The 27,431-nt window shown below is 57.9% G+C and overlaps 1 protein-coding gene and 1 pseudogene across 1 annotated transcript in view; both read left to right on the forward strand.

Moving 5' to 3' along the window:
- Positions 1 to 3,792: 3,792 nt before the first annotated feature.
- On the forward strand, positions 3,793 to 4,274 carry LOC103289867 (small ubiquitin-related modifier 2-like; annotated as a pseudogene).
- Positions 4,275 to 7,145: 2,871 nt separating this feature from the next.
- COL18A1 (collagen type XVIII alpha 1 chain) overlaps positions 7,146 to 27,431 on the forward strand; it is an 86,635-nt gene continuing 66,349 nt past the window's right edge. Inside the window, exons 1-2 of the mRNA XM_054713622.1 lie at positions 7,146 to 7,237; positions 7,337 to 7,431. Coding sequence (XP_054569597.1) covers positions 7,227 to 7,237; positions 7,337 to 7,431 — 106 coding nt within the window. The 5' untranslated portion in view covers positions 7,146 to 7,226. The remainder of the gene's footprint in view (positions 7,238 to 7,336; positions 7,432 to 27,431) is intronic.

A 27,431-nucleotide genomic window follows, 5' to 3' on the forward strand; every position in this document is an offset into this window, starting at 1 on the left:
TTTAATTTCAGACCCTCCTTTGTGGTTGCTCTTAGGTCTCTGAATCCGCAAGGCTGCCATGCAGGCCTTCCCTGAGCTCGTCAGGTTGAGCACGTGACCCCTTTTCGTCCACACATGTATGCTTTTAAAATTTTTACAAAACAACTTTCTACATTTCCGGAGTAACAAATACCTATAAAATGCATTTTATGAAAACCAGCGGAAGGATAACAACGGGGACTATGCTTGGCAGGAGACTGAGATGCGGAGGCAGGCCACGTGGGAATTCAGCTTTATTACTAACATTTGGACTTTTTACACCGAGTTGTAATCATGTCAGTTGCATATGTTTAAATGGCTCAGGCTTTGATTGGGGGTGAGGAAGCGTGGGGGAGGGGTGCACAAACTGCTGGAATATAAGGTGCCAGGCAAAGGGGGCTGGCGGTGGTTACCTGCAAATCTTCTGCCCTGAAGGGCTCATGCTGGGGAAGGGGCACTTTGATATACAGCCTGGCTCAGCTGTAGTATGCTTATCTCCCTCCCTCCCTTCCTTCCTTCCTTCCTTCCTTCCTTCCTTCCTTCCTTCCTTCCTTCCTTCCTTCCTTCCTTCCTTCCTTCCTTTTGTTCACTGGTGAACAAAGCAAAGCGGTGTGGAGGGGCCTGTGTAGAGGGAAGTGGGAAGCCCATGAGCAAATAAATGAGCAAATGAACAAATAAGGGAACAAGAATATTAAACAGCGGTAAGTGCTCTGCAGCAAAGTAAACTAGCTGGGTGGTAGCAAGTGCCGGGCTCCTGGTGAGACTGGGCCGCCCGAGCAAGCTCTGAGGACCACGGCGCTGCAGACAGTGAGGGTGGGGGAACCGAGACCCAAGCCCACACCCCTCGTTGAGTGGGGTCGGAACTGATAGGGTTGGAAATGTTTTAACGCTGATCTCGAGTGTGAGCAGAGCCAGGCTGTGCGTGTGAGAGTGTGGGTGTTGGGGGTGTGTACACAGATGGGTGAGCAGGAGTGGAGGGAGGCCCACTGATGCACTCACCCGCGGGAGGCTGTGACGTGGCCCCGATCGGGAAGGAAAGGGACCCGGCGGTGCTGTTTGTGGAAAGCTGCCAGGCAGGCAGGAGGCAGTCACCTGGACTTCCTGCTCCGGCCCACGTACCACACACAAAGCCCGGTGTTTCCGTGGGTATTGATGCCGCTCGGAGTGGTCTCTGTGGGGATGAGGCCTTCCTGAGAAATGGGGTGGCCCAGGGCATTGGATGCTGCCTGGAGAATTCAGGGACCCCCTTCCTTCCTCCCCTCTGCCACCGGTTGACTCACTGTGAGCTCAGGCATTTCCCTGCAGCAGTGACATGAGGAAATGGCTCTGACATTAGCACAAATGTTTGTTACGAACCTTTGAAAATGTGGGAAATGATGGAGAACAGACCAGAGCTCACCGGTAATTCCAGCACTCAGAGCAAACCACCTCTCCAGCCGGGGTCCGCCTTCCTCACAGGCGTATCTCATCCCGACCACCCCCTCTCATGCGTGCTGCTGGGCAAAGCTTTTCCACGCAAACATTTCTTATTTAGATTTCTTCATGGGGATGTAGTATTCCATTTCGTGGACATCTCATCATCCACTTGCTGTTTCCGAATCCTGCTAGGATAAGTGCCTCGTGAGCATCGGTTCCCTTGGCTGCCCTGCCCGGTGCCCATGCCTCGGCTGCTCAGAGGCTGACATCCAGCTGAGCCACCAGCCAAGGGCAGGGCTGGGCAGGAGGGGTCGAGAGCCATGGACTCGTGCGGTCTTTCCCTCGGGATGTGTTCAGTGAGCATCTACCAGAGGCAGGCATCACCCCAGGGGCTGCAGGTGCAAACACAGGAAAGGTACAACACACCTGGGGTGGTGCTTGAGCACTTGGGAGGGAACCAGCGGTGCAGGCAGCAGGCAGGAAGACCAGCACGTACAAACTGGCATTCCTATTGTGGTAAATGCGGTGGGAAGAATAAACCAAGGCCCTGGAGTCAATGATGGGAATGTGGGAGCTGTGTGTGGGTGGGTAGGTTGGCGGGGGTGGGGGGGGTGGTTGACAGAGTCCAGCAGAGGCCAGAGTGTAGGGCCATGGATGGGACTCCGTCTCTTCATCCATGTGGCCAGGACATGACGGGACCCAGTTGCACAGATTGGGGTGGACCATGTGACCAGGGCCTGAGGACTGAAGTGTGTGGCCTGGTGTGGAACCAGATACACTTTGGGATACACTGTGCTCCTCATAGCCAGCTCCATCCACCATCACGTCTTCCTCTCCTGGTGAGAAGTTACTCTTGTAGCACATGGCGAGCTCCCTGGTGCTACAGGGAGAAGGGACAATCTGGGCAGAGGTCGCACGTCCTGCCCTTTCCATGCCCCACGTCCTGCCCTTCCCAGCTGGCCCTGAGACGCCTTCCTGCCTGTCCCACCTCTCTCCCTTCACAAATGCACAGCCCCCCACACCAGGACCCACTGCCCATGGAGCAGAACTGGAGGGAATCCACTGTGGTTGGGGAAAACCCTGCCAATTTAAAACAAAAGCAATTTAAAAACAAGCCCAGCATCGGGTGTGAGTGGACCGGGAGCCTCCGTTTCCGGCCACGGGGGCACCGTCAGCCAAGCCTTTGGGCAGCGCAAGTTGGTCCCTGCTGGGCCACTGTCTGTTTCACAGGCCACGCTGGGGACAAGCCCCGCACTCTGTCATTTCTCCTGGGTAAGGGCATGTGAGACACGTAGCGTCAGAGGAAACAGGAACTCAACACAAGGAACGGACAAGAAACGTGGCTGGAGCCGGAGTTCTGGCCCTTCTACCCCAGGACACCCTCCCAACTCGCTGGGGCCTTTGCCCTGGACCCTCCCACCCTGGGCATCTCCACCTGCCTCCTCAGCCCAGTGGAGGGGCCCCCTGCTGCCCAGACCTGCTGTGGTCCCTTGGCACCCCTGGGACTTCTGAGACCTTGGGATGAGTTGACGGTGTCCGCCCCGCCCAAGGCAAAGGGGGGGGGGGGGGGGGGCGGTCTCTGTGGACGAGGGTGGGAGAACACACAGCAGTGTCAGCTGAGGGAGATTTGGGTCTTCTGGTTCTACATGTACATCTCCATCCTACAGTGATCACATGTCCCTGTGGACCATGGGGGCGGGGGGGGGGGGCAGCTGTCCTCTCCCATCCCAGGTTCTTCAGGCCCCTCTAATAATTAAATCAACATGAGACAGGTTAACGAGAGAAAACAACCAAGTTTCATGCATATATATGTGCATACGGGGACCCCACATACAGGAGAGGTTCAGGGGCAGACAGGGGAAATGAGGGGCATATGACATTCTGAGCTAAGGCACCTGGGGCTTCAGAGGGGAGGGGTCATTGCAGGATGATAAGAAGATCAGATATCCAGTCCTTCCTATAGATAGGATAGGCCCTCCCCTATAGATAGGCCCAAAAAGTTATTTCTGGTGATAACTCTTCTTATGGGCAAGGTCCCTCCCTAATTTAAATTCTTCTAGATAGCTGGGGGTGGTGGGGGTGCAGAAGTTTCTCTAGAGCCCAAAGGGTCTGGGTTGCCTTTCACTCATAATAATCCGCATACCACCCAGGCACTTCTTGGGGGGGGACTTGTCCTGAACCCCTACAGTAAATAAAGGGAAAGATAGAATTCTCATAAGAAGGAGATGTGGGACAATGTGCACGCACCCTCTCCCTCCTCCACCGTGGCCTCCTCCTGCCGCTCCTGGGGCTGCTTGGTGGGTGCGGACCTCTCATCTCTTTTGTGAAGCACCGGCCGAGGAGGCTCTGGCGCTCACCATGGCGGACGAAAAGCCCAAGGAAGGAGTCACGACTGAGAACAACGATCATATGAATTTGGAGGTGGCGGGGCAGGGTGGTTCTGTGGTGCAGTTTAAGATTCAGAGGCAGCCTGGCCGGCGTGGCTCAGAGGTTGAGCGTCGACCTATGATTCCGGTCAGGGTACATGCTGGGTTGTGGGCTCGATCCCCAGTAGGGGGCATGCAGGAGGCAGCCGATCAATGATTCTCTCTCATCATTGATGTTTCTATCTCTCTCCCTCTCTGAAGTCAATGCAAATCAATAAAAACATATTTTAAAAAATTAAGAGGCATACTTCCTAGCAAACTAATGAAAGCCTATTGTGAACGACAGGGTTTGTCAACGAGGCAGATCAGATTCCGACTTGACGGGCAGCCAATCAATGAAACACTGCACAGTTGGACATGGAGGGTGAAGGTACAAGTGACGTGTTCCAGCAGCAGGCAGGAGGGGTCAGCTAACTAGGGAACCTGCTACCTGACCCCAGAACTCGGTTCCTACAGACATTCTCAGTGAGAACACCGCAATTTGGTTTCAACGCATCTGACGGCTACCGTATACCTTTCTCTATTCTTCTGTTTTCCCCTTCCCATTCCTTTATTGGACATGAAGTAACTGATATACGTGCACAAAGCATTTGCCTTCTTTAACACTAAATGGCCCATGGTATGTTCTGATCGACATCGAACGGAGATGGGTGGGGGAAATACTGGTTCTGTGGAAACCCCTTCTTTCTCCATGCGTGGAAGCTCATTCATTCAGCTCTCATCTTTATATTCCAGTGCGTTATTTTGCTCTCACTGTTTAACACAAGAAGAACAACTTAAAAATCCTTGCACACCTTGTTTGGAGAATTTCAATGTTTTTCATTTATCATGGTATAACCAAGAACAATTTTATAACGTTTTGTACGTAGCTGTGACATGTAGGGCAATCTGTCTTGAAGAAGAGATAAATTACTCTAAAAAGAAATGAATCCTAGAGAGTTTTCCCTTCACGTCAAGCGTCTTGTTTAAATACACGTCTTCATGAGTGTTTCATAGTAAAAAGCCTTATTTTAGTACTTTTGTCGTTGATAGCACTTTTCATTACACGAGGGTCTTTGAAGCTAGCCCTCCCTGCAAAGCCCCTAAAGGTGGGCTCACCCTGCCCTGGGGCCTCCAACCCAGAGACTGGAGAGGTGGTGATTAAGGGGGCGAACGGGAGAGAAGTGATGACTCCGGGTCGAGGGGGGGAGGACAGGAGGGACACTAGGGAGGTACTGAATCCCAGGCCCCATGTGCACTGCCCTCCCCCTCCCAGCCGCTCCCTCCCAGAGCTGCAGATCAGCCAGTCACGCCTGCAGAGGCAAGTCCTCTGACTGCAGGTTTAAGAATGGGTGGGGTTGGGTGGCAGCAGGATGGGCCTGAGGGCAGGTGAGATGGAAGAGACCAAAGAGCTCCCGCCCTTCAGATTTCTCCCCCAGAGCAGGGCTCAGGCCACGGACAGATGGACTGATGGTCAGGCAGATGGACAGGAACCACTCTAAGGAGTGCCGTTAGGATCGAAGACATGCCAACCACACGCATGAACACAGCCCATACACGTGCATGTTACAGAAACGCACCAAACATAGGCACAAACAAGCACCCACAGATTCACCCACCCCGTCAGAAACAGACACCCCACACACACAGGGGCCCCCGCCCTACCCCTCCATCCATACAAAAAAACAAAAGTTTTGCAAAAGAGTGTGCTAATCCTCGGCTCTATGCAATTCTCTTCATTTTTTTAAAAAAAACGTGGGTGACCTCTAAGTTAATTTCTCTGCCCACCCTGTACCCTTGTCATGCAACCTAGAGAAAGACCCCAGGTTCCAGGACAATGGTGGAGGTATGGGGCAGGTGGGCGGGCAGGGCCTGGGTGGTGGTGGGGGGACGATGGGCTGCAGGGAAGCCAGGCAGGCCTCTCTGTGGCAGTGTGGAGAGCAGGGGCAGGAGGAGGTGCTGAGGGCAGCTGTCAGGTTGGTGGGCCCAGGGAGGTGGTGGTGGAGGGGCACCTGGGGAAGGCTGCCTCCCGAGGGCATATGGCTGGGGCCTTGCCAGGGACAAGGTCTCTAGGCTGGTTGAGAAATGAAGTCTGGGATTGTCCAGCAGGATGTGCTGGGGGTGGGGGCGCAACAGAGGTGTAGAGAGTCTTAGTGGGGTGGGGGAGGCAGGTATCCAGCTGCAGATGCTGCGGGGGGTCCAGGCAGGAGATGACCGGGCCAGGAAGGGAAGCGGGGCGGAGCAGGGCGTTTAGGAGTGATCCAGTGGGTTTCACAGAAAGTTAGAAGCCAAGGGTGATGGCGCTGGGGCCTCTGTTTCCTGCAAGGCGTGGGACGAGGTCCAGGACAATGCGAGGTAGTGTAGGAGGTCCGGTATGAGGGGCTCTCTGTGGAGAGGCCTGCTGGGTGGGTGTGAGGACAGGATCCCACGCACAGCTGCCCGGAGGACAGAGCTGAGGCCGGGTCAGGAGCACCAGCCGAGGCAATGGAAACCAAGTGGACATCACTGCGGGTGGGAGGCTGGGAAGGCTCTGCTGAGGGGCAGCTGGACCATCGGGAGGGAGAGGGGCGCAGGCCCTGGGGGCAGGGGCGCACGGGTGGAGTGGGCTGGCCTTCTCAGCGACCCTCCCGGAGTCCTTCCCTCTTTGTAAAGTGGGGCGGGACCCAGCGGGAGTCGCGGCCGGCGCTGTGGGGACGGCCACCTGAAGCCTCGTGGGGCACAGGGTCATCGTGGGCGGCCGCAGCAGGCGGCGGGGGGCGCAGCGTGGGGGGCGCTACCGTTCTGGGCCTGGGCCTGCCCCGGCGGCGAGGCTGGAGCCATTACCTCGCGGCTAATGCGCTCAGAGGCTGGGCAGGGGCCCAGCTTCTTCCCCCTCCACCCATTGTCCCCCGGCGATAAACGCCTTTGTTCCAATCGCCCGTCTTCCCGCTGCCCCGCCGGATCCGGGGCCTGAGGAAGACACCTTCCCGAGTAAAACCCGGGCCGGTGGCGTCGGTCCAGACCTCGCCCCGGGCTGGGAGCCCGGATCCCACGTGCGCCCCGCGCTGGGGCAGGACTGGCTCTCTCCGGGGCGGGGGCGCGGGTGGACCGCGCTCGCTGGGGCAGGGAGGTGCTAGGACCCGAGGGAGCGGCCGGTCACCTCTCCAAGCCGGGGGTTTGGCCAACCGTCCCCCAGCCCCAGCTCAACCCAGCCCACCTCCCGGTTCAGCCCCAAGTCCGGGCCCTGCTTCCCGGCCTTCCCGCCCCGCCCCCTGCCCGTCCCCGCCTCGCGCCCCGCCCCGCCCCGCCCCCTGCCCGTCCCGGTGGCGGCCGGAGCGTGAGGGCCGAGCGGGCGCACCGCCGCGGAGGGTGCGAGATCCGCTGAGCAGACCGGCCGGCCCGCAGAGCATGGCGCCGAGGTGCGGGCCGCGGGGCCGCGAGGCGGGCGGGGGCAGCGGGGTCGCGCGGGCGGGCGGGGGACGCGTGCGGAGAACTAACCTGTGGCATGTCGCCCGCAGGTGGCCCGGTCTGGGGCCGCTACGGCGATGCCTCTTGGACGCGCTCCCACTTCTGGCCCTGCTGCTCCGGGTGCGCGCGGCCTCGGCGGAGCCAGGTAAGAGCTGCGGGGCCTCCAGGCCGCCCGCACCCCAGCGCGGTGTGCGGGTCTGCGGCGGTGCCGGCCCCCTCACCTCCAGCCCATCTCGGGTTTGATCCCGGGAGGCGGCCCCGGCTCTGCCCACGCGCACTGGTGGCTCGCGGGCGGCAGGCGGAGGAACGGGGTGGGGCCGCGGCTCCGAGTTCCGAGTGTCCCGCGCTGGCCATTCATTCTTCGGCTTCAGGGGTGCGCGCTGCCCCCGCCACCGCAGGGTCCAGGGAGCGGACTGGGGTGGTGCGGGCCCTCCGCGCCGTGAGTCCTTCGGCGCCAAACTTCGTGACCAAACTTGGGCCACTCCGCAGGGAAGTTGGTGCCCTCGGCGGTCCGTCCTGCCGGCCGAGGGCCACCGAGGGGCCGGGGCTGTGGCCGCGGGGACCGTTGTTCCACTCGCGGTGGCTCTGGAGGCGCCCGCGCATCCACCGCCCGGGGGCCTGTGTCGCCGTCCCTGGCTTCGTCCCCTCCCAGCTCCCGAGCGGCCTCCGTGGGTGCGCCTCTGGGCTCCGGGGGGGACCGCGCCCCGGGGCTGGCAGGTCCCCGGGGAAGACAGTGCGGTTTGGAGTGAAACCACTTAGTTTCCAACCTGTTGAGGCAAAAACTGCTCGGGTTCCCCGGGGCCAGCCTTTGTGCGTCGCCGGGGCCGCCCGGCTTCGGTCCCGCGGTGGCTGCGGTGTCGGGTTGCGCGCGGCCCCCTTTGATGCTGCCGAGCCTTCGGAGAACAATGCGCACAAGCCCGTTGTTCGGCTGCGCTCGCCGCTTTTCCCGCGTGCGCCGCGCACTGTGCCGAGGGCGCCGCTCCAGGCGCGCGGACGCTCCCTCTGCCACCAGCTTCTGGGACCCGGTTCCCGACCACGCGGCTGCCAGACCCTCTTCCTGACACGCCCAACAGTGGCCCGGGAGAGGCGGTGTTGCGGGAGTGGAGGGATGCCAGACCCCAGGGGAGCCCCCGCCCCAGGGACCCCTGTGTTGCCACTGGTAGACTAGGATGCTGTGCGGAGACGTTCGTCAGCCCCCTCCTCCTGGCTCCATTGAAAACTGGAGACTCTAACTGGTCACCGCCGAAGCAACACACCTGCTTGCCAGTGCTTGAGGGAGGAGGCACCTGACTGGAGGGAAGTCATTCTGGGGAGAGAAAAATAATATAATTTGTTAAATTGTTTCCCAACCGGTTTAGGTTAACTAGCAGGGCAGACCTTTTTAAATAGTATTTTGTAAACATCTTCCAAAGGCACCTGCTCGTGGGTAGCAGATAATTTATTTACTCCAGGAGGGAATTGGGGGACGTTTGACCTTTCATGATTGAGTTCCTACTGACCCTCAGGGCCACTTGGGGGTGGTGGTGATAGTCATGGCTTCAGGGGCCTTCCCGTCAGCTTACCAAGGACAAGGACACCCACAGGCCCAGACTCCTGCTGCTGGAGCAGGAATTTGTAAGCCTAAACCCTCATTTATAAGCAGGTAACAGGGAGAAAAGTAAAGACGCTGGAGGTTGGAAAATGGTGTGTGTTTGACCTCCTGTCCCACCACCAGGGCTGCAGTGGGGTTTATTGCAGAAGGGAGGAAGGAAGGCTAATGGGATGCGGCTTTCTGAACCTGGAGGTTAAAGCAGGAAGCAGGCTCGGCAGGGGGCTGTGGGCTGCCCATCCCCCACCCACCCTCCCCTGCCCCCACCCACCCCTCCTGGCAGGGAGGACACAGGTTCCATACCCAGCTGGGACTGAGTCCCCTGGAATTGGGATGGTAATTGCCTCCCGCAGGTGTTACCAAAGAAGAACTAACCTGTGTGAAGTCCTGACGTGGCAGGGGCTCAGTTTGTTCTAGAAACCCTTAAAAATCATTCTAGGCCCAGTGTTCAGACTTGCACTTTTTTTTCTGACCAAAAATGATGCACTTTTCCATGTCTCTGTCTTGCACTTGACAAAAAAAAAAAAAAAAGTCTTGCTGTTTTGTGCAAGGATTGGTTCCGTGACTCTGATGCTCTGGAGTGGCATTTTGTGCATTTCCCCCACGAGGAAGCCTGGCAGAAGCAGGGGCTGAGCAGTGTTGATGACTCTGGACGTGCAGTGTTGCGCGCTCCCATCCCCCCCCCCCCCCCACCGCTTTGCAGGTGGAAGTGTGTGGACTCACTGGTACTAAAATGGCCTTGGCCCCTGGGAGGTGTTTGGGAGTCAGAGTCAAGCCTGGGTGAGGCAGAGGACAGTGTCCAGCCTGGTCTCTCCCACATGTGACCTCAGCATCAGGCTCTGCCAGCTCCCCCACCCCCCATTACTTGGGGGAGCTGCTGGATTGGGCTTGTAAGACACAGCCAAGATCTGATGGCCCCGTGTTGGTGGCATCTGTCATCGTGCACCGAGGCTGATGGGAAAGAGGTTTAGTCCCAGGCTGGCGTGTTTCTAGGTAAAGCTGTCACCAGAGCTCACCCGCTGGGGAGTCTTCAGGGTTCAGGTGTGGGACCTCTAAGATAGTTTTGAATTTCAGCAAAACTTGTTTTTCAAGGTACTCCTGTTTTCCTTTAAAAGGAGAGGGAGGAAAGTCCTGAGCAAGGAAACCTAGAAGGAGCAAAACCGACTCCATCTAGAAACTGACTCCAAACAGAGTGCACGTGGGACTCTGGGAGAGCCCTGCCCCACCTGCCTTCGCATCACCTTAAAAAATACACATGTGCACACACACAAATGTGCATGCACATAGGTGCACACATGTACATACAAGTGCACACACACACACCTTCACACACACAAATGTACATGCACACATGTATGCACACACCTGCACACACATATACTTGATTTCTCTCCACCGAAGTGTCTGGTTCTCTCTTCATCCAGACTGTTGAAAGGCGTGGTTCTCTGGGCCCCTGGGAGAGCGGGAGGGGCCCTGTGTGGGGTGTCAGTCCTGCTCTGGTGTGGGCAGTGGCACTGCCTCAGAACAGCTCCAGGCTGCAGCCCATGTGCAGCACAGGGAGAGGAGTCCCTCGATGCCCACGACTCAGCTGTCCGTCCAGAGTTGGGTGGCCCAGCTGCTTCTCAGGAGGGTGCTGCCCACCCAGCGCCAAAGGGCGCTCTGTCAGGCTCTCCATGCTGCTGAGGTCAGGGCACACTGAGCCCCTGCAAGCCTTGGCACTGGAGCGTGTGTCAGAGACCCTGGTCCACCCTGATACTGTTTCCATGAGGCAGTGAAGGAAATAGGGCAAAGCCCAGTCTTCTGATTCAGGGTGGCAGCGAGCTGCCTCATCCCGCATGGCATCAGGGCTAAATAGGAAGGGCCAGTCAGCTGAGAGGTAGCATCCAGGATGGGAGCTCATCAGGGGTCCGATGAGAGTGTGGCTGGAGCAAGCTGGCTTCGTTGCAGCCCTGACCGATGAGCAGCCCCCAGGCCAGGTCTGCCTCAGTGACCCCTCCCGCAAGGCCCACCTGCAGATGTGACCCTCTCCTCTCTGAGGAGGCTCTGGGTTAGCTGCTAGCTGTGGGAACCAGATGCTGCCCAGAACCACAGCCCCTCCCACTAGCACACAGCTGGCTAAGCAGCAGCTGTTCCGTGCTTCAGGCACCAGCCTGGTTGAAAGTGGGCATCACAGGACCTGACACGTAAAACTCCTTGAAATTTGATGCAGTTTGTGGGGAGGGGGGATACAATATTGAAAAAACTACAAGACATGTTTGGCGTGCTTATAACATTATTAATTTTGACACATTTGACAACAGTGGCCCAGAAAGACAATGAGAACAGATGGGAGACGTACCCATGCTCTCGCCGCAGAAGCTGCCTGGCCAGGTCACGTGGTTCTCTGGACCCTAGACCTGCCGTAGCTGATGGTTTAGGTCTGGGACCAGCCCCCTGCCAGATACCACAGGGCCCCGGCCCCTTCGTGCCCCCCTTCAGTTCAGGAAGGAGCCAGCATTTCAGTGCAGGTCTGGATCCCCCTGGGGCAACCTGTGCCTGACCCTGCTCCAAGGCTATCTGGGGCTACTCTCCCCACCCCCCACCCACCCCACATGAGCAGCAGGTGGTCACTTTGTAAAGCCACCCAGTGTGTATAATACATGTGCATTATGTTTTAATCCACACATTGTGTCTCCATACACCACGTGGTGTGTCTCAAAGCGCCGGGAAGCCCTCAGTGGGCAGGGTGCCTTTCTGTGCTCCCCAGCACTGCCCAGTGCTGGCAAGGGTGGAAGAGGGATGCTGGCTGGCCGAGGGCATACCTAATACTTTAGATTGGCGGTCTGGGCCGCTGCAGAACGGCTGTCAGAAGGAGCTTTTGATCACGGATGCGCTGAGTCAGATTCAATTTGGAGGCTGCAGGGCAGAGTGTCTGCTCCACCCGCTGCGCCTGCAGGAGCGTGTCCTGCCTGCCGGCTCCTCCGGCACAGGCAGGCCCGAGCATGGCCTTTCTGGCTGGCCTCGGTGAGAGCCCAGAAAGGAGAGCCTGTGTGCAGGCCCGCTCATCCTTCTGGAATTCCACGCTGGCCGCCGGGGTCACTCCTGGGCTGATCTGTGTTGAGGCTGGGCAGGGCGGGGACCCCCAGGGCTGGGCTGAGTGACTGGTGGGGCTCTGGCCACTCCTGGTGTTTGGAAGACCAGGAGGCTCATGTGGTGGGCATGAGCCAGTGTGAGGTCCAGTTGGCCCAGACCCTGGCTGTGGGTCAGGGTAGACCTTTCTAGGGTGTTTCCTGGGAAGGGACATCAGACCAGAGCCAAAGGCTGGGGACCGGGCTGGGAAGGTAGTGGCTGGGCCTGTGTGACGAACACGCTCAGCGATGGGTTGCAGTGGCAGGGCCTGGGTCTGAGCTGCAGGCACCCTGTGCTGTCGATGGGTTGACTGACTGCTTTGGGTAGAGCCTGGGCTGAAAGTCTGCGATTTATTTAAATTTTTACTCTTTCAGTGTTTCCTTTCTTTGGGTCTGAAGTTCTCACTTTTACATTTTGCACTGTTCCTTTGAGTAGGCTCAGAACCCTTTGAGACCGTGCCAGGCATGGGCAGCGGAGTCTCCTGCCTGCAGAGGACCTGCTGGCATGGCCGTTCTCTGACTGAGAGAGGAGCCCCTCTGCTTTGGAGTGCCTGGAGCTGGTGTGAGAGCAGTGCTGGGAGGGCGCATCTCAGTGTCCGTTAACCGCATCGCGCTGCCCGCCATCTGAAGTGAGCGCCCTCGCCGGTTTGGCTGAGTGGCTAGAGCGTCGACCTGTGGACTCAAGGGTCCTGGGTTCGATTCCGGTCAAGGGTTGCGGGCTCGATCCCCCAGTAGGGGACGTGCAGGAGGCAGTCGATCAATGATTTTCTCTCATCATTGATGTTTCTCTCCCTCTCCCTCTCCCTTCCTTTCTGAAATCAATAAAAATATATTAAAAAAAGAAGAAGTGCGCTCCTGGGAGCACGCAGCTGGTTCAGCTGCTCGGTGGCTGGAGGCTGGATGGCCTCTGCCAGGCCCCGAATCCACACACCTCTCGGCCCCAGGGTGAAGGGAGAGCTTTCTCCTCGCGAACATTTAGACACCAGGGGACTGCATGTTGGGAGGAATCAGGTGGTGCACGTGGATGCTGCTGCTTTGACCCTGTGAGGGCAAGAGTGGCCCTGCCCTGTGCTGTGTGTGTGTGTGTGTGTGGGTGTGTGTGTGGCGGAGGGTATGAGAAGATAGGATGTGACACCCCAGGACCCTCGACAGGCTGGCCAGCCAGCAGAGACCCAGCCCCCCAGGGTGCCTGGTGCAGGGTGGGCTTGGGAGAGGAGGGAGACCATCTGAGACTCTCTTCTCTGAGGTCCCTTTGTCCTCTTGACCCCATGGAGGCAATGCCTGTGACCTCTTCCAAGCTGGGGCTGAAACGGGCCGGTGTCGGGCCAGCATTGCTGGAAGGCCTTACCGTCGGCTCCTGGCTGGTCCAGGGCTGGGACATGAGGGTGCGGCCTGGCTGGTTTCCCTGCTGGGTCCCATAGGGTGAGTCCCGTCGTGTAACCGCTTTGTCTCTCTGGCCATTGACCTGTTGCCTGTGTGCATGATTGTGCAAGGTGCCCTGCCCGCCCCAAAGAACAGGAGGGAGACCACCGAGTTTCCCCCGTGGGGGTCCTGCGATGAGCGGAGGATGAGGAAGGCGGTGCAGATCGATTCCTGCCGGGCGGGCAAAGTGCGTCCATGGTGGGGTCTGGGTTTCCCTGAGTGCTTTGAGTCCTCACGCTCCTAACCTCGGGAGCCCCCGCAGCCAGCGTTGGGGCTGAGTGTGGGGGGCTGTGGATGGGGACTTCAGGGGACACCCCTCCAGCTGGGCTTGTTAATTTACACTTGGCTTTCCCTGATCTGGGCACCATCACTGTGAACATCTTGCTGATTTGACAGGTGGAAAACACTCTTTAAAGTGTTTTATTTTGTGTTTTCGCTCATTAGTGAGGGTGATGTTCTTTTTTTTTTTTTTTTTCTTTTTTTTTTTTTTAATGAATATTGTTCAGATTACAATTGTTTCTCCTTTTTCCCCACATATCTCCCCACCACCCAGTTCCTACCCCCCCTCTGCCCTTACCTCACCCCCCGCTGTCCTTATCCATAGGTGTATGATTTTTGTCCAGTCTCTTCCCATACTCCCCACACAGACACCCCTTTCCCCCTGAGAATTATCAATCCACTCCCATTCTATGCCTGATTCTATTAAGTTCACCAGTTTATTTTGTTCCTCAGATTTTTAATTCACTTGACTTTTAGATTCACTTGTTGATAGATATATATTTGTTGTTCATCATTTTTATCTTTCTTCTTCTTTTTCCTCTTTTTAAAGAATACCTTTCAGCATTTCATATAATGCTGGTTTGGTGGTGATGAACTCCTTTAGCTTTTTCTTATCTGTGAAGCTCTTTATCTGCCCTTCAATTCTGAATGATAACTTTGCTGGGTAGAGTAGTCTTGGTTGTAGGTTCCTGCTATTCATCACTTTGAATATTTCTTGCCACTCCCGTCTGGCCTGCATGGTTTCTGTTGAGAAATTAGCTGATAATCGTATGGGAGCTCCCTTGTAGGTAACTAACTGTTTTTCTCTTGCTGCTTGTAAGATTCTCTCTTTGTCTTTTGCTCTTGGCATTTTAATTATGATGTGTCTTGGTGTGGTCCTCTTTGGATTCCTTTTGTTTGGGGTTCTGTGTGCTTCCTGGACTTGTAAGTCTATTTCTTTCATCAGGTGGGGGAAGTTTTCGTTCATTATTTCTTCAAATAGGTTTTCAGCATCTTGCTCTCTCTCTTCTTCTGGTACCCCCATAATTCTGATGTTGGTTCGTTTGAAGTTGTCCCAGAGGCTTCTTACACTATCTTCAACTTTCTGAATTCTCTTCTCTTCATGCTTCTCTGGAAGAGTGTCCTTGGCCTCTTTGTATTCCAAATCTTTGAGTTGATTCTTGCAATCCTCTAGTCTGCTTTTGGGTCTCTGTATAATATTTTTTATCTCAGTCAGTGTATGTTTAATTTCTAGTTGGTCCTCATGGAATTTATCGGCCTTTTCCATGAAATTCTTGAAAAACCTTATAACCGTGGTTTTGAACTCTATGTCCAGTCGCTTGTTCTCCTCCATTTCTTTGGTTTGTGATCTGTTTCCTTGCCTTCTCATATTCTCTGCTTCCCTAAGTTGGTAGGGTAGTTTTGTGTACTAGGTGTCCTATTGGTTCAACGGGTCAGCCTCCCAGTTACTTGAGGTGGACACTCTTGGTGTACCCTTGTGTACTGTGTGTCCCCCAGCAGGAGCTACAGCAAGGGCTAGTTTTCTCCTCCTTTGCTTGGGCGGTTTTGGAGCAGTCTGACTGGAGCTGCAGTTGGTTAAGCTGCTCCAGAACAGGCCATTTATATGCAAAAGCCGCTGTGTGGAGCCGGGGCGGGTTTGTAGAATGTGCGGGGCGGGGCCTCAGGGCGGGGCCTCAGGGCTGGGTGGGGTCTCAGGGCGTCACTAGGCTGGGGCGTGGCCAACGGCGATGGCTGCCGTCAGCCGTCTCTGCCTTTCCACGTTTCCAAGTCCCTGCGCCCCGCGCTCCAGCGCAGTAAACAATGATTGCTGGGCGCACCTCTGCAAAAAAGTCACTCTCACTTTCCGACCCGATGGCCGAGAGTCCAGCTTCTCCCCGTAGGTGCCTGGGTCCCCCGAGTGTCCCCAGAAACTGGATTTCAGAGTGATCGGGAGCTTGTCTCCCTGCGGGTTGAAGAAAAGCCGCGCACCCAGCCGCCCGCCGCCGGCCCGATTTGCGAGCCTCCGTACCTCAGCTTTTCAGCGATTGTGCTTCTTTCTCTTCTTAGTTGTAAATCTTCCACTCAGCCAGCTTTCCCGTGGTTCTGGGTGGTAGACGTTTTTGTCTTTTAGTTGTATTTTTGAAATTGTTGTGTGAGGCAGCAGATTAGTTGTTTAACTATGCCGCCATCTTGGTTCCTCCTCTCCTGCTGTGTGTCGAGGGTGATGTTCTAATGTGTTCACTGGTCATTGAGGTTCTCCCTGGCCCTGACGTCCACTCTGGGTCTTTCCTCGAGGATTTCCGTCTGCTCGTGGTGTCATCTCTGCAGTGGCAGGTTTTCCATATTTTTCGAGTTTGTGAGCAGCCTTCCACAGGGGATGTGGTACTTCCTAAAGCATTAGAGTTGTTTTGTTTTGTTTTTTTCTCTTTAACCTTTATGGCCTGTCTCTCTAGAGGGGACACACAGGTGATGAGCACGGCTCAGGGACCACGGCTGGGCTTGTTGTATTGCAGGGATGATGAGGGGTAGTGAGGATTCCGTGAGCGAAGGTGTGCAAGGCTGGTGAGCAGTGCATGTTGGGGGGGGCGGGCACACACTACATGTCAGCTGTGATCTTTTTACTTTTTAAATGTGTTTTTATTGATTTTAAAGAGAGAGGAAGGGAGAGGGAGAGATAGAAACATCGATGAGGGCGGAACATCAGTTGGCTGCCTCCTGCATACCCCCGACTGGGGATTGAGCCCGAAACCCTGTCTCTGCTCTGTGAATGGGGAGGATGGTGGTTCCTCCCAGGCTTAACCGTAGGGACCCCACACCGCCTTGTTGGTTTCCTGGGATGTGGCTTTCTGGGGTGCATCCTGACCACCCCTCACTGGGCTCTGAGGACACACGATGGGGAAGGCTCTCACCCAGCCATCAGGGCAGGGCCCGTGTGCGCTGTGAGCTGGAAATGGGTTCACGTGACCGGCACGTGGCTGTGGGCTGTGCCCGCTGCGACCGTCATACATGGGACGGAGCCCACTAGCTCCCGTCACCGAGTCCTCCAGGTGTCCTGGGCCGCGCAGCCGCATGGCCACGCCCACCCCACACACTGCCGGGATCCGGGGAGCACACACCTGCCTCTGCTTGTTGGGTCTGGTTACTGGGCTGCTGTGCTTTTAAACATAAAATCTCCCGTTGAGATTCCACGAGGCTGTCGGGAGACACCTGAGAAGTCGGGCCTCTTGTCCTCCCTGATTGGGTAGGGAGCCGTCCGGCAAACAGGCTTGTCCGTGGCCTGCGGTTTGTAAATCTGGACGGAGCCTGATGTGCCGCCGTCAGGGACAGCCTTCAGCTTCCTTCCTGTCACCTGTCCCATCGACTTCCAACCAGAAAGAAGGAAAGGTGACATTAATCCCTACCTGCGGGGTCCTCTTCACCTATCCCTGGGTGTCCAAACGGCTGCCTCTACTCCACGGCCCTCAGGCTCCATCCCCAGGGGCCCCGGCTCAGACACCTTTCTCCCCTCACGTGCATTCTCAGGGTTTTAAAAAGGCAGGTTTGTCCTGGCTGGTGCTGCTCAGTGGTTAGAGCACCGGATTGTGCACTGAAGGGTTGAGGGTTTGATTCCTGGTCAAGGGTTTCGGGTTCACACCCCTCCTCCCCCCGTGATTGGGGTGTGTGTGGAGACAACCAACCAATGTGTCTCACATCGATGTTCCTCTCTCTCTCTCTCTCTCTTCCCTCCTCCCCCTCCCCTTCATTCTCTCTGAAAAGCATTGGAAAAAATATCCTCAGGTGAGGATTAACAACAACAACAAACACAGAAAAGGCAGGTTCCCCCAGAGCTCTCCTAGGGTCGGGTTGAAGGGGCTTTGGTTCCAGGCAGGCAGGTATCCCGTGGAGCCAACCCATCAGTGGAGCTGGGAGAGGCTTTTTCTAAAATAGTAACTATTTCAGCTACACAGCTTTCTGTCACCCCAAGCATGGGGCCACAGTGAGCTTGGAGGGGGGGGGGAGGCTTGAACCAGGGAGGGAGGTGGTTGGACTGAGAGCGATGAGTGGGGCCCAGCCAGTGGAGATGGCACAGTGGAGGGGGCCCTGCGGGTGCAGTGCTGACTGTTAATGAGGCCCCTGGTGTGGGGGCTGTCCTGGGACGGGACGGGGGGGGGGGGGGGGGCGGGGATAGAGCGGCCTGGAGTGTTATCCTCCGCAAGGTCAGACAGTGACCTGCCCTTCTGTTTTTGGAGAATTAGACAAATGGTACAAAAGCAGGTTCCCAGAAAGTACCAAATGGCCAAGGCCCCAGAAAGAGTGTATGAAGTCAAGCTGACCGGGTGTGCAGGGCACGAGGGGATGGGTGCTGTGAGCCCTCGGCCATCGGAGGCTGCGATGGCCTCTGTTGTCTGGATGGTGAGTGGGAACGGGGTGCCAGGCTGGCTTACTTAGGAAAATGGCCGAGCTGGCCGCATGCAGGAGGCTGTGCTCCCGAGGCTTTTTAAGTTACATCTGTCCTTTGCCTCCATAGAGTGGACATTTTTAACCTGTTTTTGGTGCGGGGACCTTTTCTGCGCTCATGCCTTTAGCAGAAGCAGAGGACATCCCGGCGAGGGGGCAGGAGCTCAGCTTGGTCCTGTGGACAAGGAGGGCAGCGCAGTGCAGGGGCTGCGTGTGCGTGTGTGCGTGTGCGTGTGTGTGTGTGTGTGTGTGTGTGTGTGTGTGTGTGTGTGGAGGGGGGAGGTTGGGAACTGGCAGCTGCCCAGGGGCTTTCTGGGTACAGGTAGCTCTTATTCCTACCCCCCACTTCCTGGGCCCATCTTGGGTTAGCAGCACCAGGGCTGGCCCAGCAGGACAGGCCAGAGGACGGGGGCCATGGGGAACCCGGGGGTCCTTTGTGAAATAGGCCTGAGGGGCCTCGGGGAGGGCAGGTGTGAAGCTCCACCTCGGGGTCTTGGGGTGGGGGAGCCCCAGGGCGGCATTTCTCTGCTTAGAAGCAGAAATCCAGGGCTGCAGGACAGGCCTGGTGATTCTGGGCCACGCGACCCCCTCCTGCATCCCCCTCCTTCGTAGTCTGGTCACCCTGGCTGCCCAATGGCCCAGCCAGCAGGTTTAAGCACCAATGACTTGGGCTGTTAGATCTCACTGGTGAGCAGAGGAGTTGGACGGCAGTGCTGTAGCCCACCCCGCCCTCCAAGGACAGCCACACCCTGTGCCACCGGCACCATCGTCACCAGAACTTGAAGCCGTGCAGAACTTTAACCAGAGAGAAGGTGGCTCTGGGTGGAGGACACCTCAAAACGCCATCACCGTGCTGGGCCCGTAGCACGTGGGAGAGACTGCACGGTGGAGGTCAGGGAGGCTGGTCCCCAGGACAGGTGGGACCCCCTCAGAGCCTTTGCTGAGCCCCGTGCTGAGGGAGGGGATCGGGTCCACCAGGTTCTGTTGTGCAATTCTCATGATTTTTAATTTTATTTGTGAAATTATGCACGTCAAGCAGGAAAGCACACCGTGTCTGAAGCAACACAGGACGCACGGCCCCTCTGCCTCCCCGGAGGTCACCCTCCACACCCAGCTCACAGCCCCAGACTTCAGATACTCCGCTGGGGGGCTGGGCTCACGGGGCTCTGAGAAGCCGTTTAGATGCTTTGATGGGTGGAAAGAAAAATGAGAGATCAGCTTCTGGAGAAAAAATGAAATTGGACACAAATAGCACAGCCCTGGGCTAGGCCACCGGTGGGGACAGGTTCTCATGTGTTTAGGCACCCACAGACCCCGGGGCCACGGGAGTCCCACACTGGCCCCTGGGCAGGAGGTGATGGGGGGAGCCACTGGTGCACACGGAGCCCCTGGCACCCCAGCCTGCAGGGAGCATGGGCAGCACAGAGTTAATGGGCGCCTCCCCGCGGGCGTGAGGGGCGCTGGGAAGCCAGGATCTGGGAGTTCTTTCATCGCCAATTGCCAATTGAAGACGGGTCGTCCCCCGGGATGAAAGCCCCTTTGTGCCCAGCCTGGGCGCAGCTTGAAGTCCTGGGCCGGCTCTCACGCACCCCCAGAGCAGGTAGTGGATGGCCCTCGCGCTGCAGGAATGTCCCCAGGAGGCACCGCAAACAACCTCCTCCTTTATTCGTGCTATCAGCTCACGATGCCTGACGATTTGGGTCCCAATTATATCTAGAGAAGGAGGGGAAAGGTCGTGCTGTCTAGACACTAATCCAGCGCGATTCCGTTTCTTCCTGGGCCTGTCTCCTGGCAACAGGATTATGGCAGGCGGGGGGCTGGCATTCCCCAGGCCCTGTGAGAGTGGGGGCCCCACTCCTCCTGCTCTCCGGAACCTTCTGGGGCCAGCAGTGGGGTGTGGGCAGGGAAGGCTGCATGGAGAAGGCCTTTGCTGCTCTTAGGCTGGTCACCAAGGGGCCCTGGGCTGGGCTGGGGTCAGGGAGGCCTTGCAGTGAGGGGAGCCCTGGTGTTTGCTGGAAGCTGTGTGTGCTGAGTGCCCTGCTCCCCAGCCCAGTTCCATCAGCCCTGCCACATGTGCCTGCCTTCTGCCGGGAAGGGCACTTGGCTAGTGCCCCGTCTGAGCTCCTTACCCTTGTGCCTCTCCCGACCCCCCCCCCACCCCCCCACCCCCCGCCCAAGTTGGAAGACGCCAGCCCTTGCAGCTCCAGACGGGCTCCCACAGGGTCCCCAGTAGCATCTACACTGGTTCCTACTGTGTTAGGTTAGTTGCTGCCTGGGGTACCCTGCTTAGCACCCTCTGGGCTTCTGCTGGGCAGACGGTGTCCTGGAAGCATTTGCAGCTTTTGCCAAAAATTTAATCCTGTGCAGAGAGCGCTTACAGTTCCCTGCAAAGGGACCTGGGAGGCAGAGCTGCCCTCCAGCTGGGAGGAGCAGTAGGGGGTGATGGTCACAGGGGTTGTAGCAATTGGAAGGGGGCAGGGGGAGGCTCCAGTGAGTGGAAGCTGGGGGTCAATTAGTAACAGGGCTCCCCATTTCTCTCTAGCCTGGCAGACAGCTCGAGGTGGTCTGCAGGGCCTTCTCTGTCAAGGCTGTTTTAGGGAGGCATCAGTCAGGGCCCCTTATACTCCCTTGTGTCCTGGCTCTGTCACGTGCCCCCATGCAGCCCTGGGGGAGGCCTGAGGTTGGGGGTGCAGAATGTGGCTGAGCACATGGCCCCCCTCCCTCCTGAAAGCAAGGGGGAGGTGCCCCTCCCCGCTGTGGGGTTTGGGCTACCGCTCTGCCTGCCTGCCAGACAGACCCCTCTGCCTTAGGGACGGAATCATTGGTAGTTAGCAAACAAGAGGTGGATTCTTCTCTCCTTGCCTGTCCTGCTCTTCATCGGATGGGGAAACATCTGCCTTTCTCAGGCCCTTCTCTGCCTCCCGCCTGCGTGAGACGTAAGGGCCAGCAGGTACACGAACTTAGGTCATTTCAGGTCGGCCATGCACTCGTGGTGCCTTCCTGATAGGGAGACCCTCACTCCTGCGAGCTCCCAGGAATTGGGGACGATGGGGGAGCTGGGGGGTCCTTTTAGATCTTGACACCAAGGCCAGGGACCAGCTTTAGGGGAGACAAAGTATACCACACGAGTGTTTTCCACAGGGTCCTCCTGGGGATGGCTTGCCTTTGGGGTCTCCAAGCACTTGCACCGACTACATGTGCAGGAGCCCCTGGCCTTCAACTTGGGGCCACTGCTCCCTTTATTCCCACAGTTTGGTGGTGGTCGCCCCACCCCCATTCCAGTATGCTCACACACACACACAGACACAGCCATGCTCACACATGCTGACATACACATGCCCTCACACACAGACACACACTTAACACAAGCCAACCTTGAGGCTTAACTGGAGTGGAACCTGCACCCCAGGAATTGGCTCAGAGGCCACACTGCGCATCCCCTCTATCCCCCTGCACGCTCCCCTCCCTGCTGAACTCAGCTTCCTCCCATGCTCTTCAGCTCCCCCATAACCCCCTCATCCCAGACAACACCCCCCACCCCTGCTCTTGACCTCACCTGCCTGTCCTTGGAGGTGCTGTTGCAGCTGGGAGCCCAGGCAGGGATTCCTTCGCTGGTCACTGGTCCCACCTAGACGGAAGAGGCTGCAGACCCCTCCGGGCCCCCTCCCCGAACTCCCTTTCCGCCTCCCTGCCTCCTGGGAAAGAGACTGTGGGTGGTGGTCCAAGGGGCACTGGGGGACCTATCCCTAGGGGACCCCCTACCATTTGAAACTCTGATTTGAGATTGCACTGGCTTCACGAACCATTATGCTGCCTGGCAAACCCCTCCACCTGGACCTGGCACCTGCACCCTCTGCTCCAGGTGCTGGCCTTTGCCCTGCCTGCCTGGTGCCCTGAGCATCAGTGCCCTGGCTGAGTCCTCCCAACAGGACGGGGCCACCTTCCCAGGCAGGGCCTGCAGCCTCCTGGTACCTGGTGTGCCAGGCACACAGCAGGGGCTCAATAAATGCTTCCCAACGGATGGATGGAGGGACTTTTGAATGAGGGTTTTATGAAAAGCTCACGAATTAGGCCAGAGGTGTCCTCGGTTCCTTGCTATAAATGCGTGTCTGAGGGGCGCAGGCCACGGCGTCAGTGGCAGGTAGGCGGGATGCAGAGGCATTCCCGCACCTCCAGGTCACGAGGGTCTCCCGGGTGGGTTCTGAAAGTGGTTGCTATGGAGCTGCAGGAATACAAAGGGGATGTGGGAAGCCGGGCAGAGAGACCTCCTTCACCATTTGGCCTGGCCCCTCTCGACAGCTGCCGGTGGAAGCTAGTCACCAGCTGGCCGTGATGGTCATGAGGCTGGAGGCCAGGTGGGGGCAGGAAGGGCTGACACACGTCTCAGGGCGCAGTGAATGCTCACGGGCCAAGCGAGAGCCAGCGTTGTCCTTCCTGGGAGGCGGCTGTCCTGGGGGGAGCTCCTCTGCCCTGGGGGCAGCTCCTAGAAGGCCCAAGAGGCTGTAGGTGTCCTTGCTTGTGACCGGCTGTCATCGCGGCCTTCCTGTCTCTGTAGGAGCTCGAGTTGGGAAGCCCCGTCACTAAGCTCGGGATTGAGAGTGATGTCACCCAGGTCCTGGAAACTTGGCGAGTCACGCCTCCTCGTGTGTGTGCCTTGGAGAGTTTGTCACCTCCCCTTTTCCTCCCAGAATGTGGTCAGGTGACTTGGAGAGAGAAAGATGTGGGAGCTGCCGCCCGCTGGGAGTTTCCCAGGTGGGTACAGGACCACAGGAGGTCAAGTCCAAGTGCACAGACCAGCCTGGGTGACCAGGGTGCGTGTGCTCACTTGACTCCATTCAGGACAGTGGGTCAGCCTCATTCTCCGAGATCTTGTCTCCGCAGGGTCAGCCCAGGGCAGCACTTTCTCCCTGTTCCTGCTGCGGGGCCCGGGCCGTGAGTCACCAGGTTGATGCTGAGGTAGTTCGCTCGCTCAGACTTGACCAAACATTTAAGTGGCCAGATCTCTCTCTCTCTCTCTCTCTCTCACACACACACACACTCACCAGTTTTTTGGAAGAATGACTTCGTTTTCACTCCAATGATTGTCATGTCCTCCTGCAGTGTTAGGGGGTCCCAGGGCGGCTGGGGCCGTGGGAAGACCCCAGGCCTCATGAGTTGCTGAGACTCACTCGGGGTCCCGGTGGTGGAAGGCGCTTCCAGTGACAGGGCCTCCCTCCGCTCACTGGCAGCCCCAAGAGGCATCCCATCCCCTCCTCCCACCCGCAGGCGCTGGCCGGGATGCTGCTTGGTGAGGGTGTGGGTCGGACGCCGCCTCCTCCTGGGCAGGCCCCCTCCTGCCCCTGGCCCATCAGCCTGACCTCACTGCCTGCGTGTCAGGGCACCGCCGTCCTCCCCGGTGGGAGGCTCTGGGCGGCCGCCAGGGCTGCGGGCCTCTGCGCTGAGGTTGGGCTCCGTTATTGACGTGTGGACGAAATTGGCTGTGGTCCGCTGGACCCGTGGTTTGGTGCCTCCGCTCCTCTGCTGGGCAGTGAGGTCCCACGGGCCCAGAGTAGCCAGCGCTGTTAGCTGCCCTGAGTCCTGCCGGCTCCGGGTTCTGATTCCTGCGCTCAGTAGACGGTTGGCTCTGACTTCTTGGCAGTCAGCTCGGGGAGCGCGGGGCCTGCTGCTGCTGCTGCTGCTGCTTCGGGGCTGACGGAGCAAGGTGAGGCCTCGGGATCGGGCTCAGGAATTTGGACTGGCACCTGAGCCATGAGCTCAGGTCTGACTAACAGCTCTGACTAAGGAGGAGCCGAGCAGCTGTGACTCACAGCCCTGGGGCTCCAATGGCTCCAGCTCCTCCACAGCGAAGGCTGCTTCCCAGCTGCTTCCTGGCAGCTTCTCCGAGTCCTGCAGGGTGGCTGTGCTCGTGTCCCCTCCCCTGTGCAGCCCTCCTGCTGCCCTTCCTGTCCCTCTGTGAGCACCCCTTGCCGTGCTGCGTGGGATCAGGGCCCAGGTGCCCTCGGGGCGTGAGCAGTGAGTGGGTGAGCGAGGCTGTTCACCTCCAATGTGCTGCATGGGGGGCCACCACCCTCAGCCCACTGGGTGCAGGTGGTGACTGGTTGGGTGTGGCCAGGGCTGGGGACTGGAGGTCCGGAGACTCCAGGATACGAGGGGGCGGTTTTCATGTGCATACGGTGCTCCCTCTCCTTGGGTGGGGAACAATCGGATTCCTTTTCATTGGAGTGAAGTTCACACAGCAAAACATTAACCATCTTAAAGTGAACCATTCAGTGACCTTTAGGGCATTCACAAGGTTATCCACCCATCCCTATCTCTAGTTGCAGAACTGTCTCAGCTCCGAAACACTGCCTGTTATCAGTCAGCCCCTCCCTCCCCTCCCCCAGCGCCTGGCAGCCACTGATTTGCCCACATGGGATCCTACGCTGTGTGTCCTTCCGGGTCTGGTTTCTGTCACTGAGCATCATGTGTCCATCCATACTACAGCCTGTCAGTGCTTCGCTCTTTTTCCTGGCTGCGTAATATTCCACTGTAAATTCTTTAACTTTTGCCCTAGCTGGTGTGGCTCAGTGGATAGAGCGTAGGCCTGCGGGTTGAAGGGGCCTGGGTTTGATTCCGTTCAAGGGCATGTGCCTTGGTTGCAGGCTCCTCCCAGGCCCAGGCCCTGGTCAGGGTACATGTAGAAGGCAACCAATTGATGTGTTTCTCTCTGTCTTTCCCTCTCTCTCCCACTCACTCTCAAAATCAATGAAAAAATATCCTTGAATGAGGATTAAAAAATAATAATAAAATAAAATCTTTAACTTTTAAAGTAACTTTTTAAAAATATGTTTTTTCAATTGATTTTTTAGAGACAGGAAGGGAGGGAGATAGAAACATCAGTGAGAGAGAAACATCCTGCACGCTCCCCGCAGGGCACGCCAGCAGCCTGGGCATGTGCCCTGACCGGGAATTGAACCTCTTGGTCCTGGGTTGATGCTCAAACCGCTGAGCTGCACCGGCCGGGCTGAAACAATTTTTATGTAAAGGGAACGTCTCTGGACTGGGGCTGTGGCTTTTGAGCAGGTGACCCAGGCAGGACCCCGGGCAGGCGGAGGGGAAGCAGGCGCTCCCTGGGCTGCGGGCCATCCTGCGGGTTACTCAGTGGCTGCCTAATTGGGGTTCTGAGCAGACACAGTCCTGCTGGGTCCGTTTACCCGTCTCTGCTGCTGCTTTGGCATCCTTTGTGAGTTGGTCACGGCTGCCATGTGACCCTCAGCTGCGGGTCCCCCGCGGTCCGCTCCTGGCTGCCTTGCTCCTCCTCCTACGCCGATGCGGGGGCCCGAATGTGTGTCCAAGGCATGGGGGTTGGGCCCTGGGGGTCTTGGTGGTGTCCCTGCTTGTGCTGCAACTCTGTGGTGGGTCCCTTTGCCCCCCGGCAGGGCAGGCTGCTTGAAAGGATTAACATGGCAGGAAGGGGGGCCTCCCGACACCCCGAGGCCCTCAGCCACCTGCCTGGTTGCCGGGGAGGGGGTTCCAGGTGGGGCGCCTCCGCCTCTCCCCAGAGGAGGGGCTGGGCCCACCCAGGGCAGGCGCAGGGTCACTCTTGGTGACCCTGGGTCCAGTTACAAAGGCGGGCAGAGAACGTGGGTGGCTGCCTAAGCCGATGGAAACCCAAGAATGTGGAGAGGGCTGGCCCTGGGCTCAGGTCTCGTGGTCCTCGGGTGATTGCTTTCATTTTAAGGCAGAGACCCCCCGGGAGGCCTTCTGTGGCAGATTTCGGGCAGAAGCCCCCGGCCCCAGCCTTTCATCAGCAGGCCCTTAGCAGGGACGGGCCAGCCCAGGAAGCGGGGGTCGCGAGGCCCCAGCAGGACGGTCACGCCACGGTCACCTCACACACAAGGCAGGTCTGCGGGTGGCGCAGGCTCGAGGCAGGGGATCAGGAGGAACCAACAGGAACGTGGGGGGAATGGGCACGCCCGCAGTCTGCTGTCCAGCAGGCGCCTGGTCATTTGTCTTGCAGGTGATTTATTTGCAGGGCTGGGGGCTGACATCCCCGGAGGTCACATTCCAATCATAACAGCTTATCTGGGCTGTCAGGCTGGCCCGGGAGGGGGTCTGAGACAGAACAGAGCTCTGCTGGTCTCTCCCCGCTCCATTCCCTCCGTGGGGTCTAAGGGCAGCAGGGAGGTGTTTACAGAGACCTCCCTTAAGCACCTACTGTGTGCAGGGACAGTGCTGGGCCCTGGGTTCCCCGACCTCCCATTGCTCACAGCAGGGGAGGGAGGGTTAGGTGGGCAGGACCCACCCCACACACAGCCATAGGGTGCAGGGAGGCAACCCTGATGGCATGGGGGAGGGGGACTCATTCCAGTGGAGGCTCTCGATGCCCCAGAAGAGGGTGACATTCTCAGGGCCCCAGTCGTTGTGCTGGGTACCTGTCCAGATCCCATAGAATCCTCCCCGAGGCCCCAGGAGGACTCCCCGCTGCTCTCTGTGGCTTTCCATATTGGTACTTGAGGCAGTTTCAGACACGGACGCAATTTCAGACCCGGACCCAGGACTAGTGCAGGCGCAGCGAGGGCTGGGCCGGCTGGGGCAGGCGTGGGCCGTGAAGGAAGGGGAGGTGTGAGGCCATCCTGAGCCATGCCCGGCTGGCTCTGCGTCCATGGCGGGCGGGAGGCGTGCACAGAGAGAGCCTCGAGGACCCAGCCTCCAGGTCTTCTGCTGACTTGGTCCAATCGAGTTGGGGTCAAGGTCTGAATCGGTCAAAGACTTCCCTGTGCCGAGGGCCGCGACCTCGAGCTGGGAGGGCATCTGGGGGCGTCTGGGACCTACAGGTTGGGAGCACCCCAAAGGCCTCTTCTGAGATTGGCGGAGGGTCAGCCCACAGGATGGGCTGCGACAGGACCTGTGGCTGGGACCTGCTCCAGGTGCCTGCTGGGAAGGGGCAGCCCAGGCCCCTCCGGCCGGAGCCCCCTCCCTGCTTCACTTGTCAGAAGGACCCCATTGTCCGCCCTCCAGAGCACCCTCGTTGTCCCCTTTCCCTGTGACGACCGAGAACGCTCCCAGTGGGCTCCAGAGGAAAACGGCGATCGCACAGATGTTAATCCTCTCTGAGACGGCGCGATCGTTTCGCCAAAGAAAATAATGACACCGGTTTCACTTTGAAAGGGGTCACGGACTCCCTTTAATGTTTAATTTCTCTTGACCTATAAGTATCGTAGGAGAATGAGGAGAAAGAAGCCGTCGTTTGTACAGATGTCGGGGGGAAGTTTGGATGATGGGATGGGACATTTCGTCCAATCTTAAAAGTAAAGAAAAAAGTCTTTAATAGGTACAACCTTAAAACCTTGC

This window comes from Eptesicus fuscus, chromosome 3 (assembly GCF_027574615.1).
Source record: "Eptesicus fuscus isolate TK198812 chromosome 3, DD_ASM_mEF_20220401, whole genome shotgun sequence".
NCBI lineage: Eukaryota > Metazoa > Chordata > Mammalia > Chiroptera > Vespertilionidae > Eptesicus > Eptesicus fuscus.